At 42.0% G+C, this 13,382-nt stretch overlaps 1 protein-coding gene across 6 annotated transcripts in view; it reads right to left on the reverse strand.

The window, feature by feature from the left end:
• Window positions 1-13,382, reverse strand: part of DMXL1 (Dmx like 1) — a 136,172-nt gene that overhangs the window by 93,511 nt on the left and 29,279 nt on the right. For 4 of the 6 annotated variants that reach the window (XM_006134494.3, XM_006134492.4, XM_075931962.1 and 1 more), the window contains exons 6-7: window positions 8,844-8,910; window positions 2,112-2,287 (exon numbers count right to left, since the gene is read on the reverse strand). In XM_006134494.3, coding sequence (XP_006134556.1) covers window positions 2,112-2,287; window positions 8,844-8,910 — 243 coding nt within the window. Of the gene's footprint in view, window positions 1-2,111; window positions 2,288-8,829; window positions 8,911-13,382 lie in introns of all 6 variants that reach the window. The other 2 variants (XM_075931963.1, XM_075931964.1) reach the window with 2 other exon arrangements.

Genomic DNA, 13,382 nt, shown 5'->3' on the forward strand with positions numbered 1-13,382 from the left:
GCTGCCCCGCCGCTCTCTAGGAAAAGCTGCTGCTGCCAGGACGCTTCCAGGCAGGAGCGGCAGCTTCTCCTGGAAAGCAAGGGAACAACTGATGCCTAGGAGAAGTTGCTGCTGCTGCTCCACCTGCCTGGAAGTGTCCCGGCAGCAGCGGCAGCAGCTTCTTTTAGAAAGCAAGGGAACAGCTGATGCCGGCAGAAGTGGCATCCCCGGCAGGAGCGGCATCAGCTGTTCTCTTGCTCTCTGCAGTAGAGTCTGTATCATCTGACATATTCGGTAATCCGACCATGTGTCGGTCCCGTTTAGGTCGGATGATAGGGACTCTACTGTATGTTATAGCAAAAGTTTGGATTAAACTTAAATACAAGATGTAGGCCTCACACAGGGCCAAGCAGCTTAAACTTAGTTCCAGTTCTGTTTGATGTTAGCATGTTAAAGTAAAGGGATGGAATTTTGTAATACATAGTGATATTAGTGTTAGAAATAGCCTTGTAGTAGATAGAAAGAAGTTTAATGTTGAAAGACTTTGTAACTTTGTTAAAGTGGCATGTAAGAACCCCTTTGTTCCATGCTACAATTCTGTAAATGTATTGTTTGCGTGAATGAGAGAGAGAATGTATTAGGAAAGATAAGTGTGAAGGCCACTGCATGTTCAAATTGTCAGAGGAGGGGCTGAAGACTGAGAAGCACCAAATAATTATCAACTAAGTGAAAGAACTCAGAAAGCACAGACTGATAAACCCTGAAGCTAAAGGCAAGCACCCCTTGATAGGAAACCAATCACAACCTTCACCATAAAGACAACACCTCTGAGGGGTCATCAGCATACCGATATCAGATGACTGAGAACAACTTCTTCCCAATAAGCATATCATAGGAAGACTGATTGTGATGCTGAATGACTAATTACGGCCTAACAAGGCAAAATGCATAGACTTGCATGGAAGGAAAATCCTATAGAAGATGGGGTGTCTTGTATGGTTCTTCGGATTCTGTCCTGCTAAGATCAAGACCAGGAGGGGCATCAGTCCGGACAGACATGAACCTGGCTCCTACCTCGCACCTGACATCTCTGGCCAACAGGTTGGGCCGACCAACAGTCTGGTAACTATTCCATCAGCAGGGTGTGTGTGTGTGTGTACGTGTGTGTGTGTGGGGGGGGGGGGGTAAATGCATATGCTACTTTGTTGTATTATCAATAAATGCGGTGTATTGCCTTATCCCCCTGAAAAAGATCCCGTGTGCTTCTTATAAGCGTAACAATACTGGTGGACACACACTGTACTGCAGAAGTGAGAATATTCTCCAGATCTGCTTGTGAAGCCCTAAACAGTGGTATAAAACTGTTCAAGTCTGGATAAAAAGAAGGAATTCTTGTCCATAGCAAAATGCAAAACTCTCTCTTCACCCCAGACTTTTCCACCCTCATGTCTTAAAAAAACACAAGTACAGGCAGCCCCCGGGTTACGTACAAGATAGGGACTGTAGGTTTGTTCTTAAGTTGAATTTGTATGTAAGTCGGAACTGGTACATATTGTAGGGGAAACTCTAGCCAAACATTTCTCCAGAGCTCAGTTTTATTCTCCCACACCTCACTTCCCTCAGTCCTTTATTCTCAAGCTGAGGTGTCTGCTGAGAAAAGCCGCTCCGCGTCTCCCTGGTCTGCTGCGGGGGGGGGGGGGGGGGGGGGGAAGACACTAGCTTGGCGTCTCCCTGGTCTGCTGGGGGGAAGCAGCTATTGTGGCGTTGCCTCACCCCGTTTGTAAGTAGGGATCCGATGTAAGTCGGATCCATGTAACCCGGGGACTGCCTGTATGGCTTTTGCTGTCAGAGTAATAGGAAGTAACAGTTTTTACTCACATGAGGTGCTCATACTTTGGTGAAGAGGGCATGTAAGAACCTCTTCAGAATATACAAACATGAGGCGTATAAGGCAGCTTGTTTTAAATACTGAAGTAGCAGAGCAGCCACAGTTTAGCAGAAAATTGGACTTAAAACAAGGTCTTCAGGGAAGAACAGCTATAGTGGGTTTTAAAAATGACACCTACTATAAACTTTAGAGAGAATGTTTATCAGGTATTTAACAACAATTTACAAGGAGTTAAGCTACTGACCTTGGCATGTACTTGCTTGTCTTCCTCCATGAAAACCCATTTACAGATCGAGGATGGGCCAAGTAAACAAATGAAAAATCAACATCTTGTGATTGTTTCTGTGGACTTGAACTTTGAGGAGTTACTGCAGATCGCCAGCTATCTGTATTATACCACACTTTTACAAGACAGTCATCCTGAGCAGGAAGGAGGAAAACAAAAAGAAGTTTAAAAAAGCTTCCCTAGTAGAAAATCCAGGGTGAATACTTTTTTCAATTTAAAAACTGGAGTATTTAAATAAAACCCTCTTTACGTATTAAAATTTAATTTAAAATGACAAAATAATATGCATAAAATACAAATATAATATTCAAGCAATGTATTTGCTGCTGAAGTTTCAAAGAAAGCCCAACTACAGAACTGGTAGAAGTATCTGGAACCACAGTTTAAGTGCTAACTACCTTTTGACAACAGTAACATCTCATGCAGGTGTTATTTTCTTCCTTTCAATTTATTCCACTAATTTAGTTCTCTTACATGTGCATAAGCTGAGAAGCCAAATGGGAGTTGAAAAAATAGAAAAAAAAATCTTTCAATCTAAAAATGAAAATGAAAGGAGTTGATCAGTAGGGATGTGAAAGGTTAATAGGTTATCTGGTGGGGACTGGAACAGTAGTGCAGGTTGGCAGGGGGCTCCCCAGGAGCGGGGCTGGGAGCGCACTGGCTCCTGACTCAGCGTCTGGATACTACTGAATAGTTGTGTAACTGATAATACTTTATGCAGTTACACAACTATTCAAATAATCACTGTCTAATCTCCTATTCAAAACTAGAAATGCTACTTTGCACAGCCACACTTCTGGGGAAGATATGCTATTGCTGACAAGAAAGCGCTCTTCTGTCAGCATAATAAATCCACCTCCCTGAAAAGTCAGCAGACATTCTCCCACAGAGATAGCATTGTTCACACTGGTTCTTAGCTGATGTAATTTATAACACTCAAATAGGTGTCTTATTCATAATGCTGAGTGACTTACTTACTATACTATAAACTTAAAAACAACAAATAGTGTCCTAGCACTTTAAAGAGTAACAAAACATGTAGATGGTATGAGCTTTCGAGGGCACAGCCCACTTCTTCAGATCGTGGGAGTGTTGGATGTCCAGAACCAAAATTAAATGGGGGGGGGAGGAAGAGGGACAAAAAGAGGCAGTGGGTATATAAATATCAAAGGGAAAACCGAGCTGGTATGTAACAAGCAAAACTGGATCTATAAAGACCGGATAAAGGAAGCAGATAAGGATCATTAGTTAGCATTTAGAGAGGAAGAACACCAGAATCTACACAAAGAACCAGTGGCACCTTCATTTTTTGGCAGGGTGCTAATGTCCCAGCCATCTGGTATCTGGAGTCAAACCATTGGCATGAGAATTAAACTTGTCAATGAATTGCAGTTTCAACACTTCCCTGTGTATTTGACTTGTGGAAATGGTCTGTAACAAAACTGCAACTTAAAGATCTCTTAATGAGTGACTGGGCAGATTAAAGTGTTCACCAAAAGGTTTCTGTATGTTCCCTTTACCGAAATCTGATGTGTGTCTATTGATTCTTTCCTGTAGGCACTGTCCAGTTTGTCCTATATATTTATATTGCAGTGGGGCATTGCTGGCATAGATCACATTAGTGGATGTGCAATTCAATGAGCCTCTGATTTGGTGACTGATGTGGCTGGGTCCAGTGATGAATTCACTTGTATAAATATGAGGGCAGAGATGGCACTGGGGTTAATTATGAGGCTGGGTTCCTGGATGCTGATGATGTAGCTGTGTAGCATGGTTACTGGAAATAATTTGTTTCAGGTTGGGGGGATTGTCTGTAAGTGAGAATAGGTCTTTCCCTCAAGGCCTCTGACAGTGAGGAATCATTTTCCAAGATGGGTTGCAGATTGCATATAATGCGTTGGAAGGGTTTAAGTTGAGCACTGTAGGTAATGACAAGTGGAATTCTGATACTTTCTCTTCTGGGTCTGTCTTGAAGTAGTTCATGTCTGGGTACTTTTTTGGCTCTGAATCTGTTTTTTCCACTTCTCCGGGTGGGTATTTCAGTTTTAGGAATGCTCTATAAAGATCCTATAGGTGTTTGTCTCTGTCTGTGGGATCGGAGCAAATCCTGTTGTATCTTAGGGCTTGGCTGTATACAACAGACTGAGAAATGTGTCTGGGATGGAAGCTGGAGGCATAAAGGTAAGCATAGTGGCTGGCAGGTTTCCAGTATAGGGTGGTGGAAATCTGTCCATCATTTAATTGCACTGTAGTTTCAAGGAAGTGGATTTCCCATGTGGACTGGTCAAGGTTGAGGTTGATGGTGGAGTGGAAGTTGTTGAAATCCTTGTGAAGTTCTTCAAGAGTCTCTTTTCTGTGGGCTCATATGATGAAGATGTTATCGATGTAGCGTAAGTAGAGAAGAGTGTTAGGGGGCGAGAGCTGAGGAAATGTTGTTCAAGGTCAGCCATAAAGATGTTGGCATACTGAGGTGCTATGTGGATACCCATATCTATGCTGCAGACCTGAAGATACAAGTTATACTTGTATCATGTCATACTGACATGATAGTGTAGTCTTGTCTTTAATCAGTTTTGCTAGTGTCAAGTCCCCACCTCATCTTGGTTGTCTCAACATCAAAACTAGACAGAATTCCTGAAGGAGCTGCTAGAAATATTCTGTCAGTTTCAGTTTTCGTAAACAGCAGAATATAGGCCACTGACTTGAGAAAACACACACAAACACTCATTAATGGATTTCAAAGTCATCATACTCTTTCAGGCCAATTCCACAAGCCAAATACACAGGAAGCCTTAGAATTCAACTTCATTTACAGGTTTGATTCTTATCACAAAGATATGAATTAAGACATTGCCTGGATTGTCCACTACATTGCCCACCCTAATGACATAAAAAAAGGGTATTTTATAACAAGTTGCACCTTCTCTATCAGCTTCAGGTAGCATGGAGACTAACTGACTATTTCTTTCCTTCCCCCCCCTTCTTTCCCCACTCTCCTATTTATTTAAAAAATGGACCTTTAATAACTCCATTCACCTGAAGTAATGGGTTGTACCCATGAAAGCTCATAATAGCATCTACCTGTTTTGTTACTCTTTAAAGTGCTACAAGATTATTTGCTGTTTTTTTAAGTTTTTCCAGTTATAAACTAACTCAGCTACCCCTCTCTGAAGCATACAAACAGCATGTTTAACTGATAAGCCTGGAGTTATCTGCTCATCTTGTCGACTACACACACACTCCCCCCTTGCTGCTTCTGCATCTTAAAAGCCAGTTCCCCCCAGCACCAGTTCCGTGGATCTGAGCTCCTCACAGAGAGGGGCTGCTCTGCATCCTATGGAGCAGTCTCTCTCTGCAGCAAACATGAGCCCCGCCGTGGACAGAGGCTAGTCCGTGGCAGCAGCTTGTTCACAGAGGGACCAAGCTCCCCACAGACAGAGGCTGCTGCCGTGGAGAATCTTCTGTCCGCAAGAAGCTCAGATCCCTCATGAAGAGGGGTTGCTGCCATCGAGCAGTCTCTGTCCACTGGGAGCTCTGACTCCTTGTGGAAAGGGGCTGCTGCCGCCAACCAGCCTCTGTCTGTTGGGAGCTCAGACCCCTTGTGTCTGCTGGCAGCTCTGTATCAGAGACAGCAACATGGGGCAGCAAGCAACTGGTCTGCATGGGGAGCTGTTTTTTCAATTGGCTGATACAGAGGCAGCAGCTTGGGGTGGCAGGGCTCCCTAGGACTGGAGCCAGGAGCACGCTGGCTGCCAGCCCCGCTCTGAGGCTATTGAATAGTCATGTAACCACTAAGGTTACATGCAGTTACATAACTATTCAATTATACGGTATCTAGCATCCCTAGAACAAACCCTCTCCTCATCCCTACAGATCATTTATTCTCAGAAGATCTATGGAAGAGGAGCCGAAACAAGAGAAGAAATGCTGATGATGGAAAAACCTCAAGACTCAAACAAAAATTAGAGTATACTGTCTATTATGTCTATGTAAGACAAGATCCTTCTTCTCTACTCTATCAGTGACAGTCTCAACTCATCAGAACTACCCTTGATTTGAAGCCAAATTATTGTAGTGACCAAGTGGTGTCATTTTTATCAGCTTATTTCACAGAAGTGACCAAAAGGACATCTACTTTGAACACCAGGAATATGAATTATTGCAAAGCACAATTCATGACAGGTCAGCCTACTCAGAATTAAGCCCACAGTGTGGGAAAGATACCTACTTCCAGAACTTGTGCCCCGCAAGGGACATTTCATTTTATGCATGGGAACACACATACATTTATCATTATGGGATGATCTAAAACAAAACTAAGATAACTTTCATATTCAGTTTTTTGGATTATCAGTAAGTAGTTCCTTAAAGATTCAACTACCATGAAGCATTTTGTGCGCACACAGTATTTCTAGCATCAAATATCCCTACTCAGAATCTGGTACGAGAAAGAAGGAATCAAACAATTTATGATGACCCAATTCTTCTAGTTGAGATATTCTCCAAGGTAACTAAAAAGTATAAAGAAAGAAAAGAGAAAGCATATAAAAGGATTAAGATTTAAAATATTCTGCACTTACATAAGGAACTAGGCTATTTATGGTCAAGTCTCCAATAGTAATTATTCACCTCATATTGGTTGTAACAACTAGCTTCTCCCCTTCAGTTCTTTGAATTTGCAATGCGACATGTATATATTGAATTCCTTCAGTCACAATGTGTACATAAAAAGCTTTTGTCACAGTAAATCAACTAGTATATCAGAAGGATTGCAACATGCCACAGTTAATAACCCACTTTCACCCTGGCTTGATTAGCTTCATTAACATAAGCAAATTCTTCCTTACATATATTCCTGTGCCTGTAACACCACCCCAATTCATCTGATGAAATGGCTTTTACTCATGAAAGCTCATGTCCTAATAAATCTATTAGTCTCTAAGGGTAGACTACAGGGTTTTGTCAAAAAAAAAAAAAAAAAAGAAGTGGACTTTTGTCGACAAAACTATACCTGCGTCTACACTGCTGCTGAGTTCTGTCGACATAACGTCGACAGAACTCAGCAGTTTTGTCAATGGCTGTAAACCTCATTCTACGAGGAATAATGCCTTTTGACGACAGAAGGTGTTATTGCATCTACAGTGTCCTTTTCACCTATACTGTCAGGTCGACAAAGTGGCTTGCTTTGTTGAGAGAACTGGATGTAGTCTAGACGTTCTTTGTCAACAGAAGCTTTGTTGACATTATCTGTAGACAAAACTTCTGTCGACAAAAGCCTGTAGTCTAGACATACCCTAAGATGCCACAGAATTCTTGGTTGTTTTTGCAGATATAGGCTAAAATAGCTAGACCTCTAAGACTTCCCCAAAGTTGTCAGATTACCTGATCAGCACTATTAGAAATGGGAAAACATGGTAGGGTTTAAGTCTTTAAGCTGCTGCAGCAGATCAATACTTCTGTAGCTGGACTTTGTTTGCTACCAAGTTTGCGAAGCTAAATTTGTATGCTGCCACAAACATTTCGTACTAACATGGATAACTCTTAGGAGATAATGACCACACAGGCATAAGTTTCCATGAAGGCACTCTTAAAAACCAGAGGATTTAATGCTTGTCAAACAAAAGTTTTAGTGTTTTGAGTGTTTGACACTCTCATTGCTAAGCCATCTTCTAGAAAGACTATATTTTTAATAGGATAAACAGATACTTTGTGTGTAACAGATGGCCTAACAGGGGGTCCTCTCTCATGTTAACACATCAGTCTCTCCTCGCGAGTATTTTTAAACGTTAAGAAAGACTTCAATATTTCCCTTAATTTTTAGTAAGCAAACACATCTAATTTTCATTTTACAGGCCTTCTGCTCTGGTACAGACCATTTACTTCTTAATGTTTTGTTTTGGCACTGAACTATTATCTACTCATAACCAAAACAAATGTACAGGTCAAAACTCTCAACTGGAATTCTCTAGCCTGGCAATATCCATGGTCTAGCATGGATGTTGCAAAACCAGAGAATCCGGTGGAAGGCCATCAGTAAGGATCCCTGAAGGGCCAGCAGGGCAGTGGGCTGTCTGCAGAGACCTGACAGTGGGGCTGTCCAACACATGGTAGTGGGGCTCGAAGACCCAGCATGTGGCTGTCCAGAAGAGCTGAGACCCTCAGAGCACAGCGCACATGCACCTACCCAGAGAGCTGCAGCATGCACAGCTGTCCAGAGACCCAGTGCAGGGTGTGCATTGCTGCCTGGAATGCCAGCGCCGGGCTGCCCGGCGAGTCAGGCAGTGATGGCTGCATAGGGGATCAGAGGGGCAGCAGGAGGTGGAAAGCCGGCTAGGAGGCCAGCAGGGCTAGTGGCAGGGGTCCAAAAATGACCTCCCCTCGTCTGGCAAATCCCTCATCCAGTACCAGTAAGGTCCCAAGGGTGCTGCACCAGGGAGGTCCAACCTGTAGTACTCTGCTAGAACTGAGTCTATAGGTTTTCCTTTCTGAATTTTAGCCCTTTCAATTACTCAAAGTAGTCACTAACCAGCATTAGAAGATACATAAAAGAATTTTTGGAAGTTACGGATGTTCTGAATTATAAAGAAAAAATATTATTTATCCCATTTTTCAAAAAAAGGATATAGTCAAGTTCTGTATTTCATAACCTTTCTAAAGAAAGGTAATTCTGACATACCAAAGTTAATTTACCTTTCCTGCAGTAGCAAAGAATTCTCCATCGGGTGAAAATTTCATTAGATGAACTTGGGAAGCCATTCTATAAAGTAATTAAAAACATTAATTTGATAGTTCAAAAAAATGCAGCAACATAGATAATTAAAACGTTCAGAAATACATAATTATTTATTGGATATTATATGAAAAATTCTTTGTACAGGTTAGACCTCTCTGGTCTGGAACCCTTGGGACTTGAGTGGTCCTGAACCAGAGAGTTTGCCAGATGAGGGAAGGTCAAAACTCACCTGCTGACCATCAGCTCCACTGCAGGCTCTGCCCCTGCCCCTGTCCAGCAGGGGTCAACAGCTGCTGCCTCCCCCCACGCCCCACCACTGGGGTTGCATCTCCTTCTCTGGCCAGTCTGGGTCTTCCCAGCTCCCTCCTACCCACTGCCCCCCACCCCACAGCTGCCAGAAAACCCCCGATTTTGGAGGTGAAACCTGTCTTTTAGGTTTAGTGCCTATCATGGACTCAAGCACTAGGAAGCTATGGTGTGGTTTGAGGCAGACTCTGCTACAACTGAAGTGTTGAAAAGAGGTGGTAGTTAGACATCAGATTCAGATGACCTACTGTCTCCTGCCAGAAACCAAGTGATTGTGATGAGATGGGTCCTCAGGGTACGTCTAGACTACCGCGTTTTGTCGACAGTATCTGTCGACAAAACTTCTGTCGACAAAGAGCGTCCAGACACATTGAGTTCTGTCGACAAAGCAAGCTGCTTTGTCAACAGAACCCTGTAGTCTAGACGCAACTCTACAGGCAATAACACCTTCTGTCGACAGAACTGTCGACAGAAGGTGTTATGCCTCGTAAAATGAGGTATACCAGCGTCGACAAAACTGCTGAGTTCTGTCGACGTTATGCCGACAGAACTCAGCGGTAGTGTAGACGCTGGTATAGTTTTGTCGACAAAAGTCCACTTTTGTCGACAAAACTCAGTAGTCTAGACACACCCTCAGTTTGGTCTTAAAGTGCTTTTCACTGATGCACCCAACCCCCGTCTCACACATGTGGTGCAGAATACGAGCACTTCTGCTCTTCCTGGAGGACTACATTTAAGGAATACATTTAAAAACAAAAAATAAAGTAACACCCCACTTGAAGGAAACCACAATCTGTTAGTCTGATTATTTAAACAAAGATTTTTTTGAAGTCTAGTTAATTATGTTGTGTTCTTACTGCATTTCACTTCCCTTGAAAAATATGTAGGCTTTCACTAACTGTGCAGTACTCAGCTACTGTATTAATGTTAGAATTATAAATACTGATGTTTAAAAAAAAATCAGTAATTAAAATTTCCATTAAACTTGGAGTTTTATAAAAACGAAGAAAGTGAAACACGAGGTTTAACCCATGTCAAGCAAATAAATTCTCCTATACTGTGACGAATAGCTACTAGAGCATAATCGCAAAAAAACCTCTCAGTGATGTAAGTGAGAAACCTTTATACTCACAAAGGCACAATATAAGGAGATCTGATTCAACAGTACTCAGTTAAAGGGTGGGCTACAATAGAGGTGGATGCCATTAGGAATTACATGATGTCTTCATCAGACTGGAGCTGATTGTAGCTAAAATACATATTCATGTTCTAGATACATCACATCACACAAATCCTCTTCCACACTCTTGAAGTTGCAGAAAGTTTGAGTTTAATAGCTACCCCATAAGAGTATACACACTGTTGAAGACAGATTCCTGATTATGAAATTAAATGTGAAAAGTTCAGGATGTCTGACGAGGCTGTGGTGAAATAAAATGTGAGAAAAAAAAGGATGCCTCCATAATGTACCTGTCACCATATTTATACTGTAGTCAGCAATGCAGATTTTGTCTCGATTTATTTTCTAAACAATTTTGATTATTTAAAGAAAGTAACACACACATTGATGCACACAAAAAATGACATCCCTCTTCAATTGCCATGAAGAAACTACCTAAGCTGACTACAGGAAGAAAGAGGTTTTTTCAGAAATTTAAAACCAGAAGAATTAACACATGTTAAAACTGAGCTCAAAAGATAGGCAAACTCCAGAGATGGTTTGGGTTTTACATCAACCTAAGACAGACCTAAGTATTCATTCTCTTGATGTGATCTTGATAGCCTGCATAATCTTTAGATATCATTATACATTATGTTCCAAATGAAAATGAATGGCAGGAAGTGCAAACTAAGGTGACCAGATGTCACATTTTTGAGAGTTAGGTAACATAAGAGGTAAAAATTAATCAATTTCTTGAAAGAATGAGAATATTTTCTACGTTCTTTTCTTTTTTGCCTGTTGCACACTGAAATAGAATAAAGTCCAATTGTTTTCACATGAACTATTAAAAAAAAAAAATCTTAAAAAACCCCCAAACCATCTGGATGATGCAGTGAGGGTACCCTGATGTTAGAGCTTATATTTGAAAATAGATTTGTGAAAATGTAAATTAACTGTCATAGTGGAAAGGGGAGGAAGGAAGAGGAACTGCCTTGAAACTCTACAGAGTACTAGACTTTGAAGAATGTAGAATGTTTCCACAATTGAACTGGTCTAAAAGTAGAAAGGAAAATGTATCATTTTATTCCTAGTCTGAAAGTCCTACATTGGTATATTTTCCTTCTGTTTCAGTAGCTAGAGTATCTGGGTTGAGTTCAATCCTGGAAAGTTGGAAAAAAAAATACCTCCAGGCGAAAAATAAATGGTCAGATATACTGCCTGTTGAGAGTTCTTGCTAACTACTTGTATTGGGAAAGTAGGCTGTTCCACTTTGCATCAATCCTTGAGGTTTTTTTCTAACATACTCTCCAAGATTATCCAAGACACGATATGAATTAAGCTACTATTGCAAAGATCTCTGTGTAACATCTCAAATTCTGATCCTCCCTACCATTATTGCTTTAAACAAAAATAAGACTGTGCGGGGCATAATTTGTAGCTGACTCTCTCAGCTAAAGTGGCTATGAAATTTATAAAAAGTCTTTTTTTGAAACAACTTCCCGTGTCTCAACTGCGGCCATGTTCTTTCGAAAGTAAATAGAAAGAACACAGCAGTTTTTTTGATCATGGTAAACCTCATTTTACAAGGAAAAACACCTTTTTTTGAAAGTACTCTTTCAAAAAAAGGTGCTATTAAATGCAAACTGTGCTTTTTCAAAAGAGAGCATCTAGACTTTCGAAAAAGCAGCTCGCTTTTTCAAAAAATCTGCTTGTAGTCCAGACGCTCTCTGATAACTGAACTTTCAGAAACTATTGTTCTGGATGGAAGGCTCTTCCTGCTTGAGAATCCAGAACCCCTCTCTGCCCCCAAAGGGGGTTCTTTGTGTAGAAAACCTTTTTGTTTGTTTGTTTTGCCCCCACTTTATTTTGAGTCACAGTTTCTTGAGAAGGGAGCATGTGAGTCCTATCTCTGGAAAGACTATACATAGACAATGCCATTGAACACCAGTTATCTAAATCAGAAAACCCTTGTACAGCATTGTCTTAGATGTGCCATGTGCACAGACTGGAACTTTGTAAACCACACAAGAAGTGGTAGAAACAAAAGGACCTTGTACTGAAAGTGATTTTCCTTCAAATGAAGGTACAGGTTGCACCTCTAAAATATGGGATTCACTGGTCTTGCAAAATCAGTCATCTGGCATGACCATGGATATTCAAGTATCAGAGAGTCCTGGTGCTCTGCAGGGGGTGGGGGTCCAGGAGTCAGCACATGGCTCAGCTGGGCTGTGGAGAAAGCCAGGAAGCACATGGGGAGAAGCTGTAGGGAGAGCTGACAGTAGGGGGGCTGGTGGCAGGGGTAAAAAATGACCACACCGGTTCAGCAAAATCTCTCATCCAGGACAAGGGAGATCCAACCTGTATTTGCAATGTGAAGACTTGATACTGACATGCAAAATAATCTTGGGAAAATAATCTTGGAAACACAGAATCACAGAATACAACAACTGGAAGTGATCTCGAGAGGTCATCAAGTCTACTCCCTTGCCTTCATGATAGGACAAAGCACTACTCTAGATTAAGGATGTTAAATATCGATTTACTAGTCGAATAGTTGATGGAATTTCATGTGGAGCCTAGAGTGAGCAGGACTTCCCACTGGCCCTGGGCTGCACACCGTGTGCTAGCTTTGAAATGCACAAGAGCCCCCCCGTGGGTCTTGCGCATTTCAAAGCAGAAGCACCCGCATGGAGCCTGGTGTCAGAAAAAGGACTCAGAGTCCGCCACTCACTGTGAGCTCCATGCGGCGCTGCCGCTTTGAAATGCTGCGGGCAGCTGGAGTCAGCTCCGGATTTCCCAGTTACCCCTAGGCTCTGTGCAGCATTTCCAAAGAACCTGGGATCAGCTGGGGACTGGTTCTGTGGAAATGGCGCATAGAGCCCAGGGTCAGCTAGGGAGTCCCCAGCTGTCCCCAGACTCCAAGTGGTGCTGCTGCTGCTTTGAAATGCCGTGACGGTGTTTCAAAGGGGCAATGACGCACAGAGCCCGTACTGGGCTCTGTGCGACACTGATGCTTTTAAGTACCTCC

This window comes from Pelodiscus sinensis, chromosome 6 (assembly GCF_049634645.1).
Source record: "Pelodiscus sinensis isolate JC-2024 chromosome 6, ASM4963464v1, whole genome shotgun sequence".
Taxonomy (NCBI): Eukaryota; Metazoa; Chordata; order Testudines; family Trionychidae; genus Pelodiscus; species Pelodiscus sinensis.